Source organism: Giraffa tippelskirchi, chromosome X (assembly GCF_054371585.1).
Source record: "Giraffa tippelskirchi isolate mGirTip1 chromosome X, T2T-mGirTip1v1.2.pri, whole genome shotgun sequence".
NCBI classification, from domain to species: Eukaryota; Metazoa; Chordata; class Mammalia; order Artiodactyla; family Giraffidae; genus Giraffa; species Giraffa tippelskirchi.
The window spans coordinates 152,469,510-152,493,494 of NC_137289.1; the positions used below are offsets into that span (position 1 = coordinate 152,469,510).

At 44.3% G+C, this 23,985-nt stretch overlaps 1 protein-coding gene across 3 annotated transcripts in view; it reads right to left on the bottom strand.

The window, feature by feature from the left end:
* Positions 1 to 19,246: 19,246 nt before the first annotated feature.
* LOC145536407 (arylsulfatase H-like) overlaps positions 19,247 to 23,985 on the bottom strand; it is a 46,610-nt gene continuing 41,871 nt past the window's right edge. For 2 of the 3 annotated variants that reach the window (XM_081565741.1, XM_081565742.1), the window contains exons 10-11: positions 23,057 to 23,178; positions 19,247 to 20,828 (exon numbers count right to left, since the gene is read on the bottom strand). In XM_081565741.1, coding sequence (XP_081421867.1) covers positions 20,461 to 20,828; positions 23,057 to 23,178 — 490 coding nt within the window. In that variant the 3' untranslated portion in view covers positions 19,247 to 20,460. Of the gene's footprint in view, positions 20,829 to 23,044; positions 23,179 to 23,985 lie in introns of all 3 variants that reach the window. The other variant, XM_081565743.1, reaches the window with a different exon arrangement.

Sequence of the window (23,985 nt, forward strand, 5' to 3'; positions counted from 1 at the left end):
CCCTCGAGTCCACACTGCAAGTCTTTGTTCTGAAAGTAACCTGACACTCCTGTTCACCACAAGGTATGAACGTACAGAAACCTTCCAAAAACACAGTTTCCAGCCTATAGAATTAAAAACACACACCATCCCGACATATGGTTTTCATCGAAAGGCCTCAAATAATTCAAACGAGGTCAGCGCTTAAAAAATTAATTAGTGCACCGCCTCTTGGTGAAAAACCAAAGACTGGTCTCTTTCGCAGCAAACTGAAGCCGTGCACTTCTGGTTTTTTTTCTTCTCCGCTGTTTGCTGTTCTAGCTGAGCAGATGGTTTGCATTAAAAATGATCCTTGCTAAAAAAATGCTGGTCTTTGGTGAGATTCGCCAAAATGAAAGTTGCAGTCTTGGGTGTGAGTAGGAAGTAACTCAACCCAGCAAGTCACCACCATCCTTTTTTTTTTTTTTGCTTTCCTCTGCTGCCTTTGGGTGACAGCACGTCTGAAGGTCCCCAAGAGACAGTCTGTGTGCTCAGTGGCTCAGTCGTGTCTGACTTTTTGTGACCCCCTGGGCTGTAGCCCGCCAGGCTCCTCTGTCCATGGGATTCTCCAGGCAAGAGCACTGGAGTGGGTTGCCATTTCCTCCTCCAGGGGATCTTCCTGACCCAGGGATCGAACCCACGTCTCCTGCATTGGCAGGTGGACCCCTTTACTGCTGAGCCACCAGGGAAGTTCTTTTCTCTCTGCATACGTCTACTTAAACTTTTGATTTTCTCCTGTTCATCTGGCTCATGTTAATTTAATTTAGACTTGCCGGAAGACCCTAGAAAGGTGTAGGGGAAACGTCTCCCCCCCCACCCCCAGTAATTGCAAGGGCTTCCCTGGTGGCTCACACAGTAAAGAATCCACCTGCAGTGTGGAACAAGTGATGTATCAAACACAAAAACACATGCAATCATTTTGTCATTTTTAAAGAGGTCTCACAACAGACTCATGGCTGTTTTTGCAAGCATTATTTGACCACCAATGTGTTCTTAAGGCTTTGATAAAATAGCAAGGTGCACATAGAAGAGAAAGAGGCTTTCCCGCCCCCCCCCGCCCCAGATATGATTATCTTCTTTTTCATTTCTCTCCCTCCATTTTAGATAAACAGGTTGATAATGCTTATGGGAAACAAACAAAAAATAGTCAAATCCACACGCATGTGGAAAACTTAAAAACAAAAGAATGCCTCCTGATGGCTTCACTGGTGGTCCAGGGGCTAAGACCCCATGCTCCCAATGCAAGAGGCCCAGGTTCCATCCTTGGTCATGCAGTTAGATCCCACATGCTGCAACTAAGACTTCGTTTGCACACAGCAACTAAAGATCCCCTGTGTTGCAACTAAGACCTGGCAGATCTAAGGCAGACCTTTCAATATATTAAAAATAATTTACTTATTTATTTATGAGCACAAAGGGCATTCCATAACAGGTACTCTTTGTAACTTGTTTTTTTTCTACGTGATGATATTTCATAGTTTTTTTCAATTTATCTCATAAATACCTGCCTGATCCTTTTTACCTGCTATATAATATTCTACCAAATATATCTATTATCATAGATTTATCAAATCTCCCATTGGTAAACATTTGTATTACTTCTTTTTATTACAATCCTATGCACCTGGGGGCTCAGATGGTAATGAACCTGCCTGCAATGCAGGAGATCTGGGTTTGATCCCTGGGTGTGGAAGATCCCCTGGAGGAGGAAATGGCAATCCACCTCAGTATCCTTGCCTGGAGAATCCCATGAACAGAAGAGCCTGGAGGGCTACAGTCCATGGGGTCACAAAGAGTCAGACACGACTGAACGACCAACACATTTCTGCTTTTCCTGCTTTCCCGGGTGTGTTGTAAACACACAGATAAATCTCTACCGATAAAATGAACCACATGTTTTACAACCTGGGGTCTGCAAGTCACATCAAAGATTCATCTTCTTAAGACTTGGGTTTGATCCGGAGCTCTGTAACTCAAGATTGCCCTTCAAGTTCTCTCAAAGCTGTAAAAATCTCTTCGAGGAACTAGAAGCCTAGAGTTTTATGAGCAGATATCAGCCACTTCCTTAAGCACGAGAAAGAAAAGATCATTGGCTGTGACTGTGTGTTTCCACAGGAGATGCCCGTCTATGGTTTTCCATTAATTTCTACTTCCTAGGTGGCAGCAGTGGTAAAGAACCCGCCTGCCAATGCAGGAGACATAAGAGATGAGGGTTTGACCCCTGGGTCAGGAAGATCCCCTGGAGGAGGAAATGGCAACCCACTCCAGTATTCTTGCCTGGAGAATCCCCATGGACAGAGGAGCCTGGCGAGGCTACAGTCCATGGGGTCGCAAAGAATCAGACACGACTGAAGCGACTTACCATGCACGTAATTGACAAACCAGCTGCGTTTGGAAAGACTATTGAATAATGATGTCCAACAATCTACCGCTGGATCCTTAGGTCAAACCATCATTTTAAAAACCCCACGGTAAACCAAATCAGCATGCACACAAAACATATGCTTGAATGTTCTGAGCAGGAAGCTTGTCTCTGCAAACGTCCCATCCGTAGAGAGCCCGCCTTCTGGGTGGCAATGCTGCAGGGTCAGCAGTTCCTGTGAAACACGATCACGGAGAGCTTTCTCAAGGTTTCCACGCAGCTACCCGGTGTTCAACTCTCAGATCGAAAACCAAGTCCGAGGTGGATGAGCCTGTTAGGGCAGAGTGAAGGAAGTGATGATGACAAAAACAAGCCACGTATGTCAAGGCATGTATATGAAATCTACAAAACGGTACAGATGAACCTAACTGCTGGGCAGGGACAGAGACGCAGGCATAAGGAGTGAATCTGTGGGCCCAACGGGAAAGGAGAGGGTGGATTGAATTGACGGAGGGGCACTGATATACATACATCACCACGTGTAAAACAGACAGCTAGCAGGAGCTGCTGCGTAGACAGGGAGCTCAGCTCGGGGCTCTGTGATGACCCAGAGGGGTGGGTGGGCGGTGGAAGGGAGGCTCAAGAGGGAGGGGATATATGTAGACATATGGCTGATTCACGCTGCTGTACAGCAGACACCAACATAACAGTGTAAAGCAATTATCCTCCAATTAACAATTATTATATAAAACAAGGCCCCCTGTGAGAATATTAGGAAGGGCGAATACCTAGGGTGGGTGATCACCTAGCAGATGGATGAGTCTTTCAGTCTCCCTCTTTGATGAGCCCTCCACGGACCAAAAGAAGACACGCAGATGCCGACCGACGGGTACGTGAAAAGATGGTCAGCATGGCTCATGATCAGGGAAACGCAAATCAAAAACACAATGGGATAACACTTCCCACCTGTCAGAAGGGCTACTGTCAAGAAACCAAGAGATTATATGTGTGGCGGAAGAAGTGGAGACAAGATAGCTTTTTCTTTTTTCGGCCAGGAGGCATGTGGGATCTTAGTTCCTCCCCGACCAGGAATCAAACATGCACGCTCTTCATTGGAAGGCGAAGTCTTAACCACTGGACCCCCAGGAAAGTCCTCCCACCCCACCCTATTCTCTTTGAAGAAAGCTTTAAAGATGGTAAAGCAACTGCCTGCAATGCGGGAGACCCAGGTTCAATCCTGGGTCAGGAAGATCCCCTGGAGAAGGGAATGGCAACCCACTCCAGTACTCTTGCCTGGAAAATCCCATGGACGGAGGAGCCTGGTGGGCTACAGTCCATGGGGTCGCAAAGAGACAGACATGACTGAGCGACTTCACTTTCTTTCTTTCTTAAAGGCACAGTGTGTTCTTCCACGATTGATTTACTGACGGCATCCTCGGGCCGGACACTTCCAATCTCCGGAGGATGACAGCCTCAGAACTTGGACCGAGAGGAATAAGCTGCCGAGCGTCTCTGCAAACAGACGTGTCTGTTATTTTTACCACTGTGGCAGGAATATTGCATCACACTCTGATGTTGCAAAGCCTCCCCAGAGGTCAGAAGCAGCGAGACACAGGGGTGAACTGTCGGGGAAAAATGACCGGCCAGATGGCATGGAAAGGGATGGGAAGGACGTGTGTGTGTCCCTAATCCCCATGAAACTACTCAGATAACCACTGGTAACAATAAAGACTTGTGGTAGCCTTGATTGATCAATCTATCCAAATCAATCCTGACTATCTATCTGGCCATTCATCCATCATATCTACCTATCCACCTATCTCTAGTGATCCATCCATCCATCCATCATACCTATCTATCCATTCATCCATCATATCTATCTATCCATCTACCTATCTAGTCATCCATCCATCCATCCATCCATCATATTGATCTATCTGTTACTGTTAAGTCACCTCAGTCGTGTCCAACTCTGTGCCACCCCATAGACGGCAGCCCACCAGGCTCCCCCGCCCCTGGGATTCTCCAGGCAAGAACACTGAAGTGGGTTGCCATTTCCTTCTCCAGTGCATGAAAGTGAAAAGTGAAAGTGAAGTCGCTCAGTCGTGTCCAACTCTTAGCGACCCCATGGGCTGCAGCCTGCCAGGCTCCTCCGTCCATGGGATTTTCCAGGCAAGAGTACTGAAGTGGGTTGCCATTTCCTTCTCCAGTGCATGAAAGTGAAAAGTGAAAGTGAAGTCGCTCAGTCGTGTCCAACTCTTAGCGACCCCATGGGCTGCAGCCTGCCAGGCTCCTCCGGCCATGGGATGTTCCAGGCAAGAGGACTGGAGTGGGGTGCCATTGCCTTCTCTTGATCTATCTATCCATCATTAATCCTGAATATCTATCTACCCATCTATCTAGTCATCCATTCATCATATCTATCATCAATCCTGCATATCTATCTACCCATCTATCTAGTAATCCATCTATCCATAATCTATCTAGCCATCCATCCACCCATCCATCATATTGACCTATCTATCTGTCATTTAATCCTGAATATCTATCTATCCATCTATCTATCTGGTCATCCATTCATCATATCTCTCTGTCTATCTATCATCAATCCTGAATGTCTATCTGTCTAGCCATCCACCCATCTGTCTATCCATCTATCTATCATATTTACCTATCAGCAATCCTGAATATCTATCTACCCATCTATCTAGTAATCCATCCATCCATCATATCTATCTAGCCATTCCTCCACCCATCCAGCCATCATATCGATCTATCTATATTAATCCTATCTAGCCATCCATATATCATATCTATCTATCTATCCATTCATCCATCATATCTACCTATCCATCTATCTAGCTAGTGATCCATTCATCCCATTATGTTGATATATCTATATCAATCCTGACTATCTATCCATTCATCCATCATATCTATCTATCCATCTACCTATCTAGTCATCCATCCATACATTATATCGATCTATCTATCCATCATTAATCCTGAATATCTATCTATCCATCTATCTATCTGGTCATCCATTCATCATATCTATCTATCATCAATACTGAATGTCTATCTAGCCATCCATCCATCTATCTATCCTATTTACTTATCATCAGTCCTGAAAAATCTATCTACCCATCTAGCTAGTAATCCATCCATCCATCATATCTATCTAGCCATCCATCCACCCATCCATCCGTCATATCTATCTGTCTATCTATCATCAGTCCTGAATATCTAGCTAGCTAGCTAGCTAGCTAGCTAGCTATCCATCCATCCATCCATCACATCTCTCTATTCATCCATCTGTCTACAAAGTCTGACAAGACCCTTCCTAAGCCCTGGAGACAAGGCATGATTTTTGTTCAAGTGAAGGAGATTATCCTAGGATTTAACATCATACTTACATTATTTATAAATAATCTTTCTGGTTACTTCTGTCTTTACAGGACTTAGATGCAGACAAGCTCAAAAAAAAAAAAAACCCGACAGAAGTAAATTTCTCTTTTTATATGTTTAAAAACATTCTAGATGTCAGTCTTTATGGATGGTGTAGCAACACCATGTTGATTGGATTCAAAGGTCAAAGGTTAGATACTAACCCCCCACCCCACCGCACCCATCCCAGCCCACCATGGCCCGTGGGTGGGCCATGAATCCATTAGCAATGAATATGAAACACTAGTTCTATTTCTTTCACGATGAGCTAACTGAGCTTTCAAAATAGCTCAGAGGCACAAAGCATAATCGAATCAATCTAATCAGAAAGGTTTTCAAACAAGTCAAGACTTATTTCCACTCTTTGCAGAGGAGCCGCCCCGTTTGCATAACTCAGCGTTTGGCGGTGCGCCGGTGGTGGAATCGGAGAGCTCGTGAACAGACTTTTGATAGCAAAAATCACAGTTCATGCTGGGAAACACATGGATATCACGAATGCACGTCGACACCTTTATTTTCTGCAAACATCTGAGAGGAAGAGTGTGGGATTGCTAGACAGGTGAGGTGGCTGGCTCCTGTTCATCTTGGCATCATCACGACACGGAGACCTACCTGGTTTCTACGTGTAGAAGCATGACCCCCTCCAGGGTGAAAACAGTCTCAGCTTTGTCATGCATCTAGATGCTGCAAGTGGTAAAGAACCGGCCTGCCAATGCAGGAGAGAGGAGTTAGATCCCCGGCTCAGAAAGATCCCCTGGAGAAGGAAATGGTGAGCCATTCCAGTATTCTTGCCGGGGGAATCCCATGGACAGAGGAGCCTGGCGGGCTACAGTCCATGAGGTCACAAAAAGTTGGACACGACTGAAGCAACTTCTCATCTATGCTTTTCCTTGGTTGCCTGTGGCTATTTCAATCTGATGTCCCTTTTGGCGATTCTGCACACATATTTGTCATCTGGATTTATTTCTCCCAACCCTTGATTATGGGCTTCCCAGGTGGCTCGGTGGTAAAGAACTGGCCTGCAGGAGATGAAGTTTCAATCCCTGGGTCGGGAAAATCCCCTGGAGGAGGAAATGGCAATCCACTCCGGTTGGCTGGCAGCCCATTCTTGCCTGGGAAATCCCATGGACAGAGCAGTCTGGTGTACCGTCCATGGGGTCGCAAAGGGTCAGGCACGACTTAGTAACTGAATGAACGAATAAAGGAGAAGGGGCCCCAGAGAACTGAATGGAAGGGCTTTGGAAGAAAGGAGAAACTGAGATTTCCATAAAAATTCACACATCCAGGACAGACCCAACACGTACCCCCAGGTCCCCTCACAGATTTCTGAATCACCCTACTGTTTAATTTAGGCAGGATATGACAAGGCCCATAACGTTGTTGTGTTTTATTTGATGGCCTGAGGAGTGCTGGAGAAGACTCTTGAGAGCTCCTTGCATAGCAAGGAGTTCAAACCATATTGAAAAGCAGAGACATTACTTTGCCAACAAAGGTCCATCTAGTCAAGGCTATGGTTTTTCCAGTCGTCATGTATGGATGTGAGAGTTGGACTATAAAGAAAGCTGAGTGCTGAAGAATCGATGCTTTTGAACTGTGGTGTTGGAGAAGACTCTTGAGAGTCCCGTGGTCTTCAAGGCGATCGAATCAGACCATCCGAAAGGAAATCAGTCTTGAATACTTATTGGAAGGACTGATGCTGAAGCTGAAACTCCAATCCTTTGGCCACCTGATGCCAAGAGCTGACTCATTTGAAAAGACCCTGATGCTGGGAAAGATTGGAGGCAGGAGGAGAGGGGGATGACAGAGGATGAGATGGTTGGATGGCATCACCGATCCAATGGACATGAGTTTGAGCAAACTCCGGGAGATGGTGATGGACAGTGAAGCCTGGCGTGCTGCAGTCCATGGGGTTGCAAAGAATCAGACACAATTTAGTGACTGAACAACAATTTGATGGCCTGAAACTGCAGGGTAAAATCCACCTACAATGTCCAAGGGAGAGGAAAGAATTCTTCACAACGATGCTGAAAAGTGAAAGTGAAAGTCGTTCGGTCGCGACTATACAGTCCATGGAATTCTCTAGGCCAGAATACTGGAGTGGGTAGCCTTTCCCTTCTCCAAGGGAATCTTCCCAACCCAGGGATCGAACCCAGGTCTCCCTCATTGCAGGCGGATTCTTTACCAGCTGAGCTATCAGACCCAATTAAAATGCAAGACGTCTCCCGTGTGTGCCGAGGACTGGGCTGAACGTTTAACTTATTCAGTTAATGCCCGTCTCCTCTGATTTCTCCAACTAGGAACTCTGTGTGCACAAGGCATTCGTCCAAAGTTATTTTGGTCTCTTCTGCGCAGGAAATCCAGTCAGGCAGAAGAGCAGAGACAGGGAAACGTGAACTGTGTACACAAGCAGCCTTAGTCTTACTTCCTAAATAAGATCACTCATGTAAGGAGACTTCCCTGATGGTCCATTGGTTAAGACTTCGCCTTCCAGTGCAAGGGATGCTGGTTCAATCCATGATTGCGGAACTAAGATCCTACGTGCCTCAGGGCAACCAAGCCTGTGAGTTGCAATGAAGACCCAATGCAGCCAAATCAATGATTAAAAGAAAAGGGATTGCTCGTGGAAGGGCGTTTATCTCACAGGACATCTCAGCGCACATTTTAATGTGTCTGAGAGCCTGTGGTTGGCTAGAAATAGAGTGGGTATCATTATTGTTGTTGTTTAGTCACTAAGTCGTCTCTGACTCTTTGCGACACCATGGGCTGTAGCCTGCCAGGCTCCTCTGTCCATGGGATTCTCCCAGGCAAGAATACTAGAGTGGGTTGCCATGCTCCCCTCCAGCGGATCTTCCCGACCCAGGGATAGAACCCATGTCTCCTGCGTTGGCAGGTGGATTCTTTACCACTGAGACACCAAGGAAACCCAAATGTAAGGTCATTGGCCCTAAAAGTCAACAGCAGGCTCTGGGGTTTCCTTAAGCAAGGATGAAGAGGATGACAAATGGTTGTATTTCAGGGTTCTCCCACACTCACCTCCTGCCTGAACTTGGAACCTCTGAGCTACCCAGCACAACTCGGACGTTATGACCTCATTCAGGAGGATGCTGGAATAATTAAATGAGGTCATGTCAATAGAACGCCCAACACATGGTGGCCTTTCAAGCATTGCTTTGATCAAAGAAAGAACCGTTTCCTTTCCAAGAAAAGAACGAGGGGTATTACTTTAAAAATTAAATATCAGCCATGTACCGTAGGATTCCAACTCAATGACATTCTGGGAAAGGCAGAACTATGGAGATAGTAAAAAGATCTGTGTTTGCCAGGGGTTACGGGGGGAAGAGGGAGGAAGAGGTGGACCACAGGGGAATTTGGGGCTCAATGAAAGTACTCTGATACTGTAGTGTCATTATGCAATGCTCCAGACCCATAGAATATACAGACATTTCACTTTATCTGTTTATATATCTCTTAGTATGCATGCACATCTATCATCTATCATCTTTTTCTTCAACCATCCCATCCATCCATGTTTCATCCATTGATCTGTTCAAATATATCTATCAAAATCATCTGTTTCATTAAATGCTGGAGAGGGTGTGGAGAAAAGGGAACCCTCTTACACTGTTGGTGGGAATGCAAACTAGTACAGCCACTATGGAGAACAGTGTGGAGATTCCTCAAAAAACTGGAAATAGAACTGCCATACGACCCAGCAATCCCACTGCTGGGCATACACACCAAGGAAACCAGAATTGAAAGAGACACATGTACCCCAATGTTCATTGCAGCACTGTTTACAATAGCCAGGTAATGGAAGCAACCTAGATGTCCATCAGCACATGAATGGATAAGAAAGCTGTGGTACATATACACGATGGAATATTACTTGGCTATTAAAAAGGATGCATTTGAATCAGTTCTAATGAGGTGGATGAAACTGGAGCCTGTTATACAGAGTGAAGTAAGTCAGAAAGAAAAACACCAATACATTATATTAATGCAAATATATGGAATTTAGAAAGATGGTAACGATGACCCTGTATGTGAGACAGTGAAAGAGACACAGATGTAAAGAACAGACTTTTGGACTCTGTGGGAGAAGGCGAGGGTGGGATGATCTGAGAGAATAGCATTGAAACATGTATATTATCATATGTGAAACAAATCGTCAGTCCAGGTTCGATGCATGAGACAGGCTGCTCAGGGCTGGTGCACTGGGATGACCCAGAGGGATGGGACGGGGAGGGAGGTGGGAGGGGGGTTCAGGATGGGGGACATATGTACACCCATGGCTGATCCATGCCAGTGTATGGCAAAAACCACCACAATATTGTAGTCATTAGCCTCCAATTAAAATAAATTAATTTAAAAAATCATCTGTTTATTGTATCTATCATCTATGAGCTATCTATTGTATTTATCCAACTGATCATCCATCCATCTTTTCTTGCATCCATCTATCTGTTCAAATTCATCTATCGTCTATCTATGCATCTATCTATACATCTATTATGCGTCTATCTGCGTCAGTCTATGTGTCTGTGTATCTATCTGTCATCTATCTATGTGTCTATCTACATGTATCCATCTACCCATCTGTCTCTTTGTCTGTCTATCATCCATCTCTCCAATCTCTGTGCTTGTCCATTCAGCTGTTATAACTAAATGCCACAGACAGAGCGGCTTGCAGACTACAGAGATTTATTTTTAGAATTCCGGAGCCCAGTAGTCCAAAATCCAGGATCGAGGACGCTTCCAGTCTGACGAGGGCTCTCTTCCTGGTTCACAGCCAAGCCCTGCTTGCCGTGACCCCCGATGGTGGGAGAGAGACAGAACTCTCTGGGGTCTCTTGCAGAAGAGACTAATCTGGGGCACGAGGCCTCCACGGCCATAGACTAGTCACCTCCTAAATGATCAGCTTCCTGATACCATTACCTTGAAGGTTAGGATTTCCAGACGTGAATTCGTGGGAGGGAGGTGGGAGGTACAATTACTGAGAACACAGCAGGACCTCATTTACCCATCTCCGTCTCATCTATCTATCTACCCATCACGTATCTATTTTCTATCTATCTATGTCTCTCTCCCCTATGTCTCTCTCATCTATTTCTGTCCCTCTAGGCATTGATCCACCCTTCCATCCCTCTTATCTATCAATTTATCCGTCCTAACCATCTATCATATCTATCAATCATCTATCTACCTACCTATCCATCTATCTGTCCATCCATCTATGTCGCCTGTCTTTTTATCTATTCATCTGCCCATTCTTCCATTCCACTTATGTATCCTATCTATCATTTAGATCTATCTATCTTTCTCTCATCTATGTATCTGCATGTTTTCTCCATTTTTCCAAGCGAGCACACAGACATAAACACATGAAATTGAAGAGCCACCACATTTCCAAACAGAGGTGTGCTGTGTAGGATGACTTGGCAAAGAGTTCACATTTCTTTCCCTTCGGGAAGTGATCAGGGCACTTCAGCATGGGAGCCGGCAAAGCTGTCATTCCATTTGCACTCAATAAACAATTCCATGTAACTCTGCAAAAAGAAAAAAGAAAAAATAGCCAGTGAGACGAGATTTCATGTACAGTGTCACAAGATCTGGGATATGCATTAACCGGAGGCAATGATGACCACAACATTTGTCTGCTATAAATAAATTTTGCCACAGATCTTTTTTTTTGTTTTCTTAAATCTAACTGTAGTTTCATCATCAATTTTTAAAATGACTCTCTCCTGCCTTGGGTAAGGCTCAGGGACACCTTACGGTTTATGGTATACCCACCTGTCTGGAGTTTTCCCAACATTTTAACAATTTCTGTTAATATTTCAACTCTACAGTGGATGATTAGAGAACTAAAGAGTTTAAGTCTCTGAGTTGATCCTGCTTTTTTTTTTTTTTAGAAAGGCTACTTGGGCTTGCACTGTTTGAAGTGGAAGAATTTTTTTTTTTCATGGGAGTGGCATTTCCACATGGCCTTTGAAATACTGTTGTGATCCATGACATGAGAGATAATATACACATCCTCAAAAAATGGAAGTTGGATGTATACCAAGCATTTGCAGATGCAGAAATGCATGGTGATCAAGAAGGTTTATTTGATTTTACCAAGAACCTGCCTGGACAGGCACATTCCTTTATACGCAGAATGCCTTGTGGATGTGTAAAGCATGGGTCCCAGAGTGTCTTCTGTGCTGTAATATTTCATACATCAATCAGATGAACCCAAGATGTAACAGGAGTTTCCCAGAGCCATTTCAGACACAGCTCCCACTAAGATGGCACTTTTATATATCCAGCCAGCCTTTTCCTGCCAATATCAAATGGTTCACTCCACAGTTTAGAATTCTTTCCTTTACAAAAAAAAAAAAAAATGCACTTTGCTCTCTTTTATCTCTGAACCAAAAAGCTTTGCTTTTAATGAAAGGAAATCTTGAAAATTACTCTCCATTGTCCCAGCCCTGTTCCACCCAGTGACATTTTCCATTGAAGTAGATGTCTACGTGGCATTCTGCTGTCTCTCTCTCTCTCTCTCAGAAATTATATTTCTTTTGCTGCTTCTGAAGTATGAAAGATGTCTGCTGAGTTGGAAGTAAGTAGTGAGATTTTTCAACAACTTTAAACATGCCCCTCCTGGTGGCTCAGATGGTAAAGAATCTGCCTGCAACGCAAGAGACCTGGGTTTGATCCCTGGGTCCGGAAGATCCCCTGGAGAAGGGAATGGCAACCCACTCCAGTATTCTTGCCTGGAGAATCCCATGGGCAGAGGAGCCTGGCGGGCTACAGTCCACGGGGTCACTAAGAATTGGACATGACTGAGTGACTAACACTTTACTTAACACGTTGAGACTCAAATCAAACCTGTAACAGTCAATCCTTGTTGCTTGTTGCTAAGATTCATGAAGCAAATCTAGGGAATTTTTATTTTGCTAAAATACCAAGTGGTCTGTCAGGAATAACAGTTAATTATTGCTCCCTCTTCAACCTTTAAAAACACACAGAAACCACGCTTAATCCACCGGATGCCAGGCAAATACCTAGTATGGAAATTGGAGCAGTTTCAATCAGTTCAGTTCAGTTCAGTTGCTCAGTCGTGTGCAACCCTATGGACCGCAGCTCGCCAGGCCTCCCTGTCCATCACCAACTCCCGGAGCTTGCTCAAACTCATGTCCATCGAGTCAGTGATGCCATCCAACCGCCTCATCCTCTGTCATCCCCTTCTCCTCCTGCCTTTAATCTTTCCCAGCATCAGGGTCTTTTTAATAAATCAGCTCTTCGCATGAGGTGGCCAAAGTATTGGAATTTCAGCTTCAGTATCAGTCCTTCCAATGAATATTCAGGGCTGATTTCTTCAGGATGGACTGGTTGGATCTCCTTGCAGTCCAAGGGACTCTCAAGAGTCTTATCCAGCACTGTAGTTCAAAAGCATCCATTCTTTGGTGCTCAGTTTTCTTTATAGTCCAGCTCTCACATCCATATGTGACTACTGGAAAAACCACAGCCTTGACTAGACAGACCTTTGTTGGCAAAGTAATGTCTCTGCTTTCTAAAACACTGTCTAAGTTGGTCATAGCTTTTCTTCCAAAGGTTTCAATGGTGACTGCTACAAAATAAGTCCAGGTTTTAAGCCCAGAAATTTTGAGAGTAACTTTATTTTGAAGAAAAAGATTTTGGCAGATGGAATGAAGGAAAGGATTTTGAAATGAGGTCTTCTGGATGAAGGTGGCCCTACATCCAATGACAGTGTCCTTATAAGACACAGAAGAGGGGAGACACGGACACAGAGGAGAAGCCACGTGGAGACGGAGGCGGAGATGGGAGGGAGGCGGCCACCAGCCCAGGGATGGACGCCCGGAGCCCCCAGCAGCCGGAAGAGGCGAGGAGGACGCCATGACCTCAGATGTCTGTTCTCTAGGACCAGGGGCGGGAGTGAGGGAAGATGAGCGCCCGTTGTTTTAAGCCCGCAGTTCGTGGTCCTTCGATGCAACGGCCACAGGAAACTCATCATAAGGACCCTTTGTTGCAACCCCTTCCTTCTAAGACCTTAGCGACTCCTGTCCATGTCCTTGGTCCCTGGGTGCAGAAACCACTCTTGCGGAAGCTTTGTGGCTGTTTTGAAGTGAGACTTTGTGGGTCTCGTCTTCCTCTGCAACACGGTACTGGCTCTCAAGCAACTTAATCTTGCTTTCCTGACATAACCTGGGGAGAGTGACGGGGGAAGGGGCAACATAGGTGGAGGGCATTTAGAGGAACAAACGGCTGCGTAAAAAATCAATAAGCTACAAGGATATATTGTCCAGCACAGGGACCATAGCCTACACTTTATAATAACTATAAATGGAGTATAATCTATAAAGAGGTTGAATCACTACGCTGTTCACCTGAAACTAACATAATATGGTAAATCAGCCATGTTTCAATTTTTTAAAAAGGTACAAACTTCCAGTTACTGGATACATAAGTACTAAGGATGTGATGTACAACATGATACATATAATGAACACTGCTGTACTTATGAAAGTTTAAGAAAATAAATTCTAAGAGTTCTCATCACAAGGAAAACTATATTTTTTCCACGTAATTTATCCGTGATATGACTGAGGTTCACTAAAGTTATTGTGATAATCTTTTCATAAAATATGTAATGGAACAAAAGCTATGACAAACCTAGACGGGGTATTAAAGAGCAGAGACATCACTTTGCTGACAAAGGTCCGTATAGTCAAAGCTATGGTTTTTCCAACAGTCATGTGAGAGTTGGACCATCAAGAAGCTGAGTGCCGAACAACTGATGCTTTTGAACTGGGGTGCTGGAGAAGATTCTTGAGAGTTCCCTGAATAGCAAGGAGATCGAGCCAGTCAGTCCTAAAGAAAACCAGTCCTGAATATTCATTGGAAGGATAGACACTGATGCTGAAGCTCCAATACTTCGACCACCCGATGCAAAGAACTGACTCCTTAGAAAAGACCCTGATGCTGGCAAAGATTGAAGGCGGGAGGAGAAGTGGACGACAGAGGATGAGATGGTTGCATGGCATCACTGACTCGATGGACATGAGTTTGAGCCAGCTCCCGGAGTTGGTGATGGACAGGGAAGCCTGGAGTGCTACAGTCCATGGGGTTGCAAAGAGTTGGACGTGACTGAGCTAATGAATGATGACAACAAGGACATATGTAAATCATTACACTGTGTACCTTAGACATATACAGTGCTACATGCAAATTATAGCTCAATAAAACTGGAAAGAAAAAAGTGATAAGCAGTGAGGTCTATAGAAACAGCCCCGTCAACCACTTTCGTGAACTTCCCTCAAGTCATAAAATCAGTCGGAGACACAGCCAGGACTGGCGTTCACAGCCCCCCAGGGTCCAGTTACCCGTGTGTTACAGGACACAATGGCAGCCTTTGACTTAATATTCAGAAAAGAAATATGGTCCAGATTATACTAACCACCTCTCCAAGCCAGAAGTTTCGTCCATGTCACCCCAAGGAAATGCCCTGTGAAAGGACAACCCCCAGATCTGGGAGCTATTTCTCTGCAGCTTGCTGGTTGACCACAGCCTTCATCTGATCAAATTACTTTCCTGCAGCCGCCCCATAAAATACTGAGGGGAGAATTAGCTCCTAACTCAGCCTTGATGTGATTTCCATTACAATCCTTTATCAACAGACCAAAAGCTCAAAGAAGACCCTTCCTGAGAATACAGCTTCTTTGTCAAAGATGGCCCAGAACAAAGAAGAAGGGCAAATATTAAAGACCCTTCATGAAACTACGATATCTTTCTCAGAGATGGTTTGGAACAAGGAAGAAAGGAAAATATTGAAAATATTAGAGACCCTTTGTGAGAGTGAAATTTGCTGAAATCAAGTCCTCAGAAGACGGGAGCCAATCTGAACTATCACAGGACATATTTATATTTTATACTTTCATAGTTTCTCTCAATCACTACTTTGGCATGGAGAAATTAGCAGCTGATGAAGATGATGCTTGCTGTCATACTTCTGTTTTCCTGTTATATTTCAAGTTTTAGGTCAGGTTACAGATAACAGAAGTCAATACACAGTCAGAAGAGTAAAACAAAAAAATTCCTAAAATAAGCACTGTATTACCGTGTTTCTCATTACTTTATTTTATATATATATATATTTTTAGGATTTAATGATTTTTTTTTTTAATTTTATAAATTTATTTATTTTAGTTGGGGGCTAATTACTTTACAATATTGTAATAGTTTTTGCCATACATTGACATGAATCAGCCATGGGTTTACATGTGTTCCCCTTCCTGGACCCCCCACCCACCTCCCTCCCCATCCCATCCATTACTTTATTTGTCAGTAATAGAGATCGGTACACACTCAGGTCAAACCAGCGACTTTATTTGTCAGTAATAGAGATCGGTACACACTCAGGTCAAACCAGCAACTGAGCCATAATTCTGCCTTATTTTTTGCCAGAAGGCTTGATTCTGGGGCTGAGAACTCAGAAGCAACACATCCCATCCCACCAAAGTTATTACAGTGTGAGGGGCATCTACACACTATTCTTTAACACGCACAAAGCACATGGAAGTGAATTTCTTGATTCAAATCCTTCAAAATTGGAGGTGAAACCTTGAAAAGAGCGTCTGTGCCTTGGGAATTCCTCTTTTCAGAATGCAGTTTAAATTTACTTTTCATGATCAGCTGTGTGACCCCACAAAGCCTGCTGTGGTTCTGGATTCTGTGTCACGATCCATAAAGAGAAAGAAAAAAGGAAACTTGCCCCACTTTTAGGAAAAAGAAAGAAATGTATACGTTTAAAACCTTGTTCCTTCCAGGGTTTTTAAATCAGTCATGTTCCCAGCAATATGCGTGTGCCCCCTAGTGGTACATTCCTCTAGGATTATTATATATAAGATACACAGAGGGTGAGGTGGTTGGATGGCATCATCGACTCAATGGACATGTATTTAAGCAAACTCTGGGAGATACTGAAGCACAGGGAGGCCTGGCGTGCTGCAGTCCATGAGGTCGCAAAGAATCGGACACAACTTAGTGACTGAACAATGAATGAAGATATATATAATGTTATTATATGTAATAAAGGTATCTGTTGCCCAATGAGTCAGACTATGGGTTATTGGGGACAGGGAAAAAAGCATTTTTTTACAAGTATGTAGATATTTTTAAGAGAAGTTTTTGGTTCACAACAATATTGAGAGGAAGGTAGAGAGATTTCTCATATCCTATTTGACTCATTTATGCATAGCTTCCCTCAGTGTCAACATTAAAGAAAAATGTTCATAGGGACTTCCGTGGAGATCCAGTGGTTAAGACACTGGGCTTCCACTTCAGGTGGGGCAGGTTCAATCCCTGGTCGAGGAATTAAGATCCCACGTGTTACACAGTGTGGCCAAAATAAATGTTTGGCACTATATATACATGGCGGTGTTTAAGCGGTCAAGAATCCACCTGCAAATGCAGGAGATGCAGGAGACTCGGGTTCAATCCCTGGGTCGGGAAGATCCTCTGGAGGAGGAAATGGCACCCCACCCCAGCAATCTTGCTTGGAAAACCCCATGGACAGAGGAGCGTGGCGGGCTACAGTCAATAGGATCCCAAAAGTCGGAAGCAACTTAGCGACTGAGTATGCACGCACGAACTACAAGTACAGACAGAATTTCATCATTTACACCTTCACTTTGGTAAAACGGTTAGTCATCCAGATTAGAGTGCTTTGACAAATGGCAAAGATTTCTATCAGTTTAACCTGTGATATACCTTCCACTTAAAATTTTTAAAGTTTGTATTGGAGCAGACTTGATTTACAATGTTATCATAGCTTCACTGAGACTGTTAGTTGCTCAGTTGTGTCCAACTCTGGGACTGAAATCCACCGGGCTCCTCTATCTGCGGGATTCTCCAGGCAGGAACACTGGAGTGGGTTGCCAATCCCTTCTCCAGGAGATTTTCCCCACCCAGGGACTGAACCCAGGTCTCCCACAATGCAAGCAGATGAACAAACAGGTTCTTCCGGGTGTATACTGAACTGAATGTATACATTTCTCTTTTAGATTCTTTTTCTTATATAGCATTACAAAGAATTGAGTAGAGTTCCCTGTGCAATAGAGTATGTCTTAAGTCGCTTCTGTCGAGTGTGACTCATTGCGCCCCATGGACATTAGTGGCTAGTCTGTCCTGTCCATGGGATTCTCTAGGCAAGAATACTGGAGACGACTGTCTTTCCATTCTCCAGAAATTCTTCCTGACCAAGGAATTGACTTGGTCAACTCCTGACGTGGTCTTCCTGACTCATTTGAAAAGACCCAGATGCTGGGAAGGACTGAAGACGGGAGAAGGGGACGACAGAAGATGAGATGGTTGGATGGCATCACTGACTCCGTGAACATGAGTTTGAGTAAATTCTGGGAGTCGGCGATGGACAGGGAGGCCTGGCGTGCTGCAGTCTGTGGGGTCACAAAGAGTCGGACACGAATGAGCGACTGAACTGAGCTGAAGGAACTGAACAAAGGTCTCCAGCATCGCAAGCAGATTGCTCACAGTATGAGCCATTAGGGAAGCCCAAAAAGCGTTAGTTGCTAAGACAGGTCCGATTTTGACTAAGAACACCCTAGTTTCTGTCATATTTCTCTCTGAAAGCCCTACTTTCTCTCGGATTTGACTCAAAACCCCTACTTAACGTCAGATTTCATCTTAGAACCCTTTAGTTCTGGTGAGATTTTTACCTCACGACCCTCTAGTTTCGGTGAGATTTGCCTCAGGTCCATCTACTATCAGTCAGTTTTTGCCTCAGGAGCCCCTAGTTTCTGTGAGATTTTTGCATCAGAACTGCAAGGATTCTGTCAGATTTTGTCTCAGGAGCAAAAGGTTTATGAAACATATAACTCAGGATGCCCTAGTTACTGTCAGATTTAGGCTCAGGAACTCACGTTTGTGTCAGGTTTACCTCAGGAGGTGTTAGTTTTCATCATATTTTGCTTCAGAAAGACTGTCTTTCCATAAGACTTTACCTCAGAAGTGTCTTCTTTCTGTCAGATTTTACCTCAGAAAGACTGTCTTTCTCTCAGATTTACCTCAGGAGATCCTTCTTTCTGTCAGATTTTGCCTCCAAACCCTCTGGTTTCTGTCATATTTTTTCCTCAGAGCCCCCTGGTTTCTGTCACATTTTGCCTCAGAACCCCCTGGTTTTGCCCAGATGTTGCCTCAGAAATCTCTACTTTCTGTAAGATTTTACCTTTTAATTTAAACTTTGTTTAAAAAGCATAATAAATTTCACGTCTATAAGAATTTAAGGTGAAAGCACTCGGAGAAAATTCTCTGGAGCTGGTACACTGTTAAATAGAAAATTAAACAGTAAAAAAGATCCTATTCAAAATTTATGACTATGTTAGAACACACTCTGATTCCTTTTTTTTTTTTTTAACATGGGTGAGATTGCATTTCACATTACACTCAGTTTATTGCAATGAATATGTTTAGAAACACTGGTAAAACAGTTTTATCTGTAAATATCTGTATTTATTATATGATGCATCATTAAAGGAAATCAGCTGTGAATATTCATTGGAAGGACTGATGCTAGCTCAAGCTCCAATACTTTGGCCACCTGATGGGAAGAGTCAACTCACTGGAAAAAACCCTGATGCTGGGAAATATTGAGGGCAGGAGGAGAAGGAGGCTGTTGAAGATGAGATGGTTAGATAGCATCACAGACTCTTTGGACACAAGTTAGAGCAAGTTCTGGGAGATGGTGAGGGACAGGGAAGCCTGGTGTGCTTTAGTCCACGGGGATCACCAAGAGTCAGACATGATTGAGTGACTGAACAGCAACAATGCCCTAAAAGCCAAAGATTTACCTATTCTTCCAATAGGATGAAGAAAAACCAAGGAAAACAGACAAGACTTTGCTATCTGATGCTATCATATACCCAGTGTGTTTTGAAAAGAAATGTAACTTAAATACTCTTTTCCCATAACATTTATATAATCTCATGCAATTACTTAAATATGACAAAAATCACTTTCCTCATGTGGAAACAGAGCTGAGAATACTTGCCTCCTCTAAGTTTTGTGAAGTGTTTTAAAAACACATATCCACACTATCATAGCTTTCCTATAGCTGTGTGTCTTCTCTCCCTCTTTTGAGAATTTTCATAGTCTCCTTATGCAAAACAAGAACAAGAAACTTGCCAAACTAAGCTCGGATACAAAAGCAGTGTCTCTGGGTTTAGGATCTGTATGTAGACATTTCTAACAACACTGTGAAAGTAAAAACAGTGACATCAAAAGGGCTGCTTCTAATCATTTTTTGTGAAAGGTATCATCTAGATGCTTGTGGCTCTGCAGAAGGTCCTCTCGGCCTGTCTTCTTCCTTGAACAAGGACACAATCAGACAAAAAAACAAAAGGTAAAATGAATGCTCCATAGTTTCACGGGTATACGGATCTGCTTCTGTTTCACCATGCTCCTGGATATGACTTGAGGGAAGATCTAAAATCTGAGGATTTTAAAGAAAAAATGACAGAGGGCATTGTGTTTGATCCCCAGTGGAATGAATGAGCCAGCTGAGAGCTTTGTGGTAACAGCGTGTTGCTGGTTGGTAACAAGCAGCCCCTCTCTGTTCACCACACTGCAGACACGATGTCATCTGCCCTGTCGCAGCCACAGAAGGGGAAGGTCCCACAGCAGGGCTGCAGCCACGGTTTCCAAAGGGTGTTGAACACGGAGAGCTGCTGAGGGACTGGCGTGAGGGTCCCACGGTGCTGTCTTATGGCCGCTTCGATCTTCTTAACCACGGAGTCAAACAAGGCTTCATTGTCACGGTTGAGAGGTCTCGACTCAGAAGGGTCTCTCGAGATGTCGAAGAGCAGAGGAGGGTCATGGTAGGTGACATCGCCCGAACACGGGCAGACTCCACTCCCGTAGCAGGCACCCGCTCCCTCCGGGGAGAACTTGGGCGTCACATAATGCACCTTCCACACGGTTGCACCTGGAAGACAGAGCCCCACTGGGATGCTGTCTTTGTTATCATTTTACGGTTTTTTTTTCATTAAAAATCAATAGCTAGTGGGAAGCTGCTATATAGCACAGGGAGCTCACCTCGGGGCTCTGTGATGACCTAAGGAAGGAGGAAGGCTTAAGAGGGAGGAGACATATGTAAACATACGGTTGATTCACTTGTTGTACAGCAGAAACTAACATAAAATTACAAAGCAATTACACTCCAATAAAATTATATATATATTTATAGCAAATGCTTTTGCTAACAACTGAAAATCTTCTGCACACAATTACACCGCAGGGTGGTATTTCTTTGACTGTAAGAACGATGCACAATTTCACGGGCAACTTGAAGACTTTTTATCTCACCCTGAGAGCCTTGGGAGACAATAGTTATGACCTGAACAGCTGCTTTCATCACAGAAATGATAATTCAAACTAACTCAGTTAGACTCGGCATGGGCAAATGCAAAACTTTCTAAGGCTAAATACCACTTGCAGATCTTAAATTGGCAAAAGTCATTTGGCAAGATCAGTCCTTCCTTATTCTTTCTTCTTTCCTTCTCCTTTTCTTTGTTTCTCTCTCTCTCTTACTTCCTTCCTTTTTTCCTCCCTCCCTCCTTCCCTCCTCTTTCTCTGCCTTCCCTTCCTCTTTTCTTTTTCTTCTTTTCTATCATCTGTGTATCCAACTCTCTATTCTATCATGCTGCTGCTAAGTCGCTTCAGTCGTGTCCGACTCTGTGCGACCCCATAGACGACAGCCCACCAGGCTCCGCCATCCCTGGGATTCTCCAGGCAAGAACACTGGAGTGGGTGCCATTTCCTTCTCCAATGCACGAAAGTGAAAAGTGAAAGTGAAGTCGCTCGGTCGTATCTGACTCTTAGCAACCCCGTGGACTGCAGCCCACCAGGCTTCTCCGTCCATGGGATTGTCCAGACAAAAGAGTACTGGAGTGGGGTGCATTCTATGATAGATCTACATATCTACCGATTTGTCATCTATCTCCTCTCCCTCCCTCACTTCCTCTTGCCTCACTCCCTATTTTCTCTTCTTTCTCTCTCTCTCTCTCTTTCTGTCTTTCATATCACTGCTTAGCAATTCCATTTCCAGAGGTCAGTTTCAAACAGAAAACATAACCACACCCCAATCTCTGATCAACCAGACTTCTACGGAAGTCCTCTGCTAGGCTCTTGTGGAAAAGCTATGCTTTTCTAATTAAATTAGACTAAATCCCCTGGCTGAATCCTTCACCTCTTTTGCTATTCTCTCTACTTCCTGGGTGAAACGTAAATGTGATGCCTGGAGGAACAGCAGCCATTTTGCAGCCATGGGGTCAGAAGCATGAGAATGGAAGCTGACATGACAGAAGTGGTTTAATGGGAACAGAAAAAACCACCACAGGCTCGTGATAAAGGCCTTGAACACTGTATCAGCCCTCTGCTCCCGATTTCTAGAATCCTTATTAAGAAAAAATGAATCAAATTCTATTTGTTTAACCCTCGCTGGTTAAATTTGGGAGGCTTTTATTCCTCAGGGGCAAGAGGGTGTTTTCTCTTGTTCCTTACCACTGAACTAACTCTAACTGATACATAATCTAAAAGGAAGAGATTTTTCTTTGTTTTTATTTTACGCGGAAGACTCATCCACATTGATACAAACAACAGATCACACCATGAAGGATGGACCATACGCGCGAACATCGATGTCTTTTCAGCAAATCGCCAAATCCGGTCAAAAATCTGGAATGTCTCCGAAAGAGCTCTTTTTTACAGATGTGAGGAAATCGATGCCGTTTGTCCATTTATATTTGTTTGCGTGAATTTACCAGAGTAAACGTGGAACTCAGGCAATGACTCGGAAGGTGGCAGTTCGTGACTGATGTCTGGGTTAGACCGAGGACATTAGCTTTTGTCGCTAATTATCTCAGTGTCCTCTGTTACGGAAACTCATATTCTCTCTGTCTCTGCCTGTCCTTCTTCTTCCCTTTGTCATAATTATGCACAAGAGCTTAGGGACACGCATGCACAGACATTCCTCTAAAATCCTACTGTGACTTCTACCATAACGAACAGCTGTTTTTAGGTCACTTCCTGCAGGATGCGGAACAATCGTGACACGGGCTATTCACTGCACACAGTGTGCCCTCCCCCAGGAGACAAAAGAGAGAGGGAGGTGTCCTTGCTGCGTCCCCACGTGTCGGTCACCCTCATACTCACAGTCCTTCTGATACCACCTGGCCGTGTGCAGGGAGACCCCGCAGTAGTGGAAGAGGAACTCGTGGTCCGAGCGGGAGACCCTGCCTTCCAAGAGCGGCATGAGGTTCCGGCCGTCAATCACTCTGGAGAGAGAAGGGGAAACGCGGAGAGCGGTGAGAGAGGCGTGGTCGAGTCTCGCGTTTTAGGACTGACGAGGAAGTGCAAGAGCGAAGCAAGGGGAAGAACAAGAAAAAGAAGCGAAAGGCGGAAGACGAGGGGTAGGAAGGGGAGGCGGGAGGGGGGAGAGCGGACAAGGACAAGGAAAAACCCACTGAAAACTCAGCACTCGTTTTCACTTATTTCACAATTAATAAAGACGAAGAAGTACACATTACACATTTTCTAAGACAATGTGAGGGCCTTGTCAGACACCATGCGCGAGTCCCATGGATTAGACAATTGAGCTCTTTACACTCATAGTCAAAGCTACGGTTTTTCCAGTAGCCACATATGGATTTGAGAGTTGGACCATAAAGATGGCTGAGCGCCCAAGAATTGATGCTTTTGAACGGTGGTGTTGGAGGAGACTCTTGAGAGTCCCCTGGACAGCAAGGAGATCCAACCAGTCCATCCTAAAGGAAATCAGTCCTGGATGTTCATTGGAAGGACTGATGCAGAAACTGAAGCTCCAATATTTTGGCCACCTGATGCAAAGAGCCGACTCATTGGAAAAGACCCTGATGCGGGGAAAGACTGAAGGCGGGAACAGAAGGGGGTGACAGAGGATGAGATGGTTGGATGGCATCACCGACTCGATGGACGTGAGTTTGAGCAAGCTCCAGGAGATGGTGAAGGACACAGAAGCCTGGTGTGCTACAGCCCATGGGGTCACAAAGAGTCGGGCACGACTGAGCGACTGAAAAACAACCCTCATTTGATTCAAGAGAAAC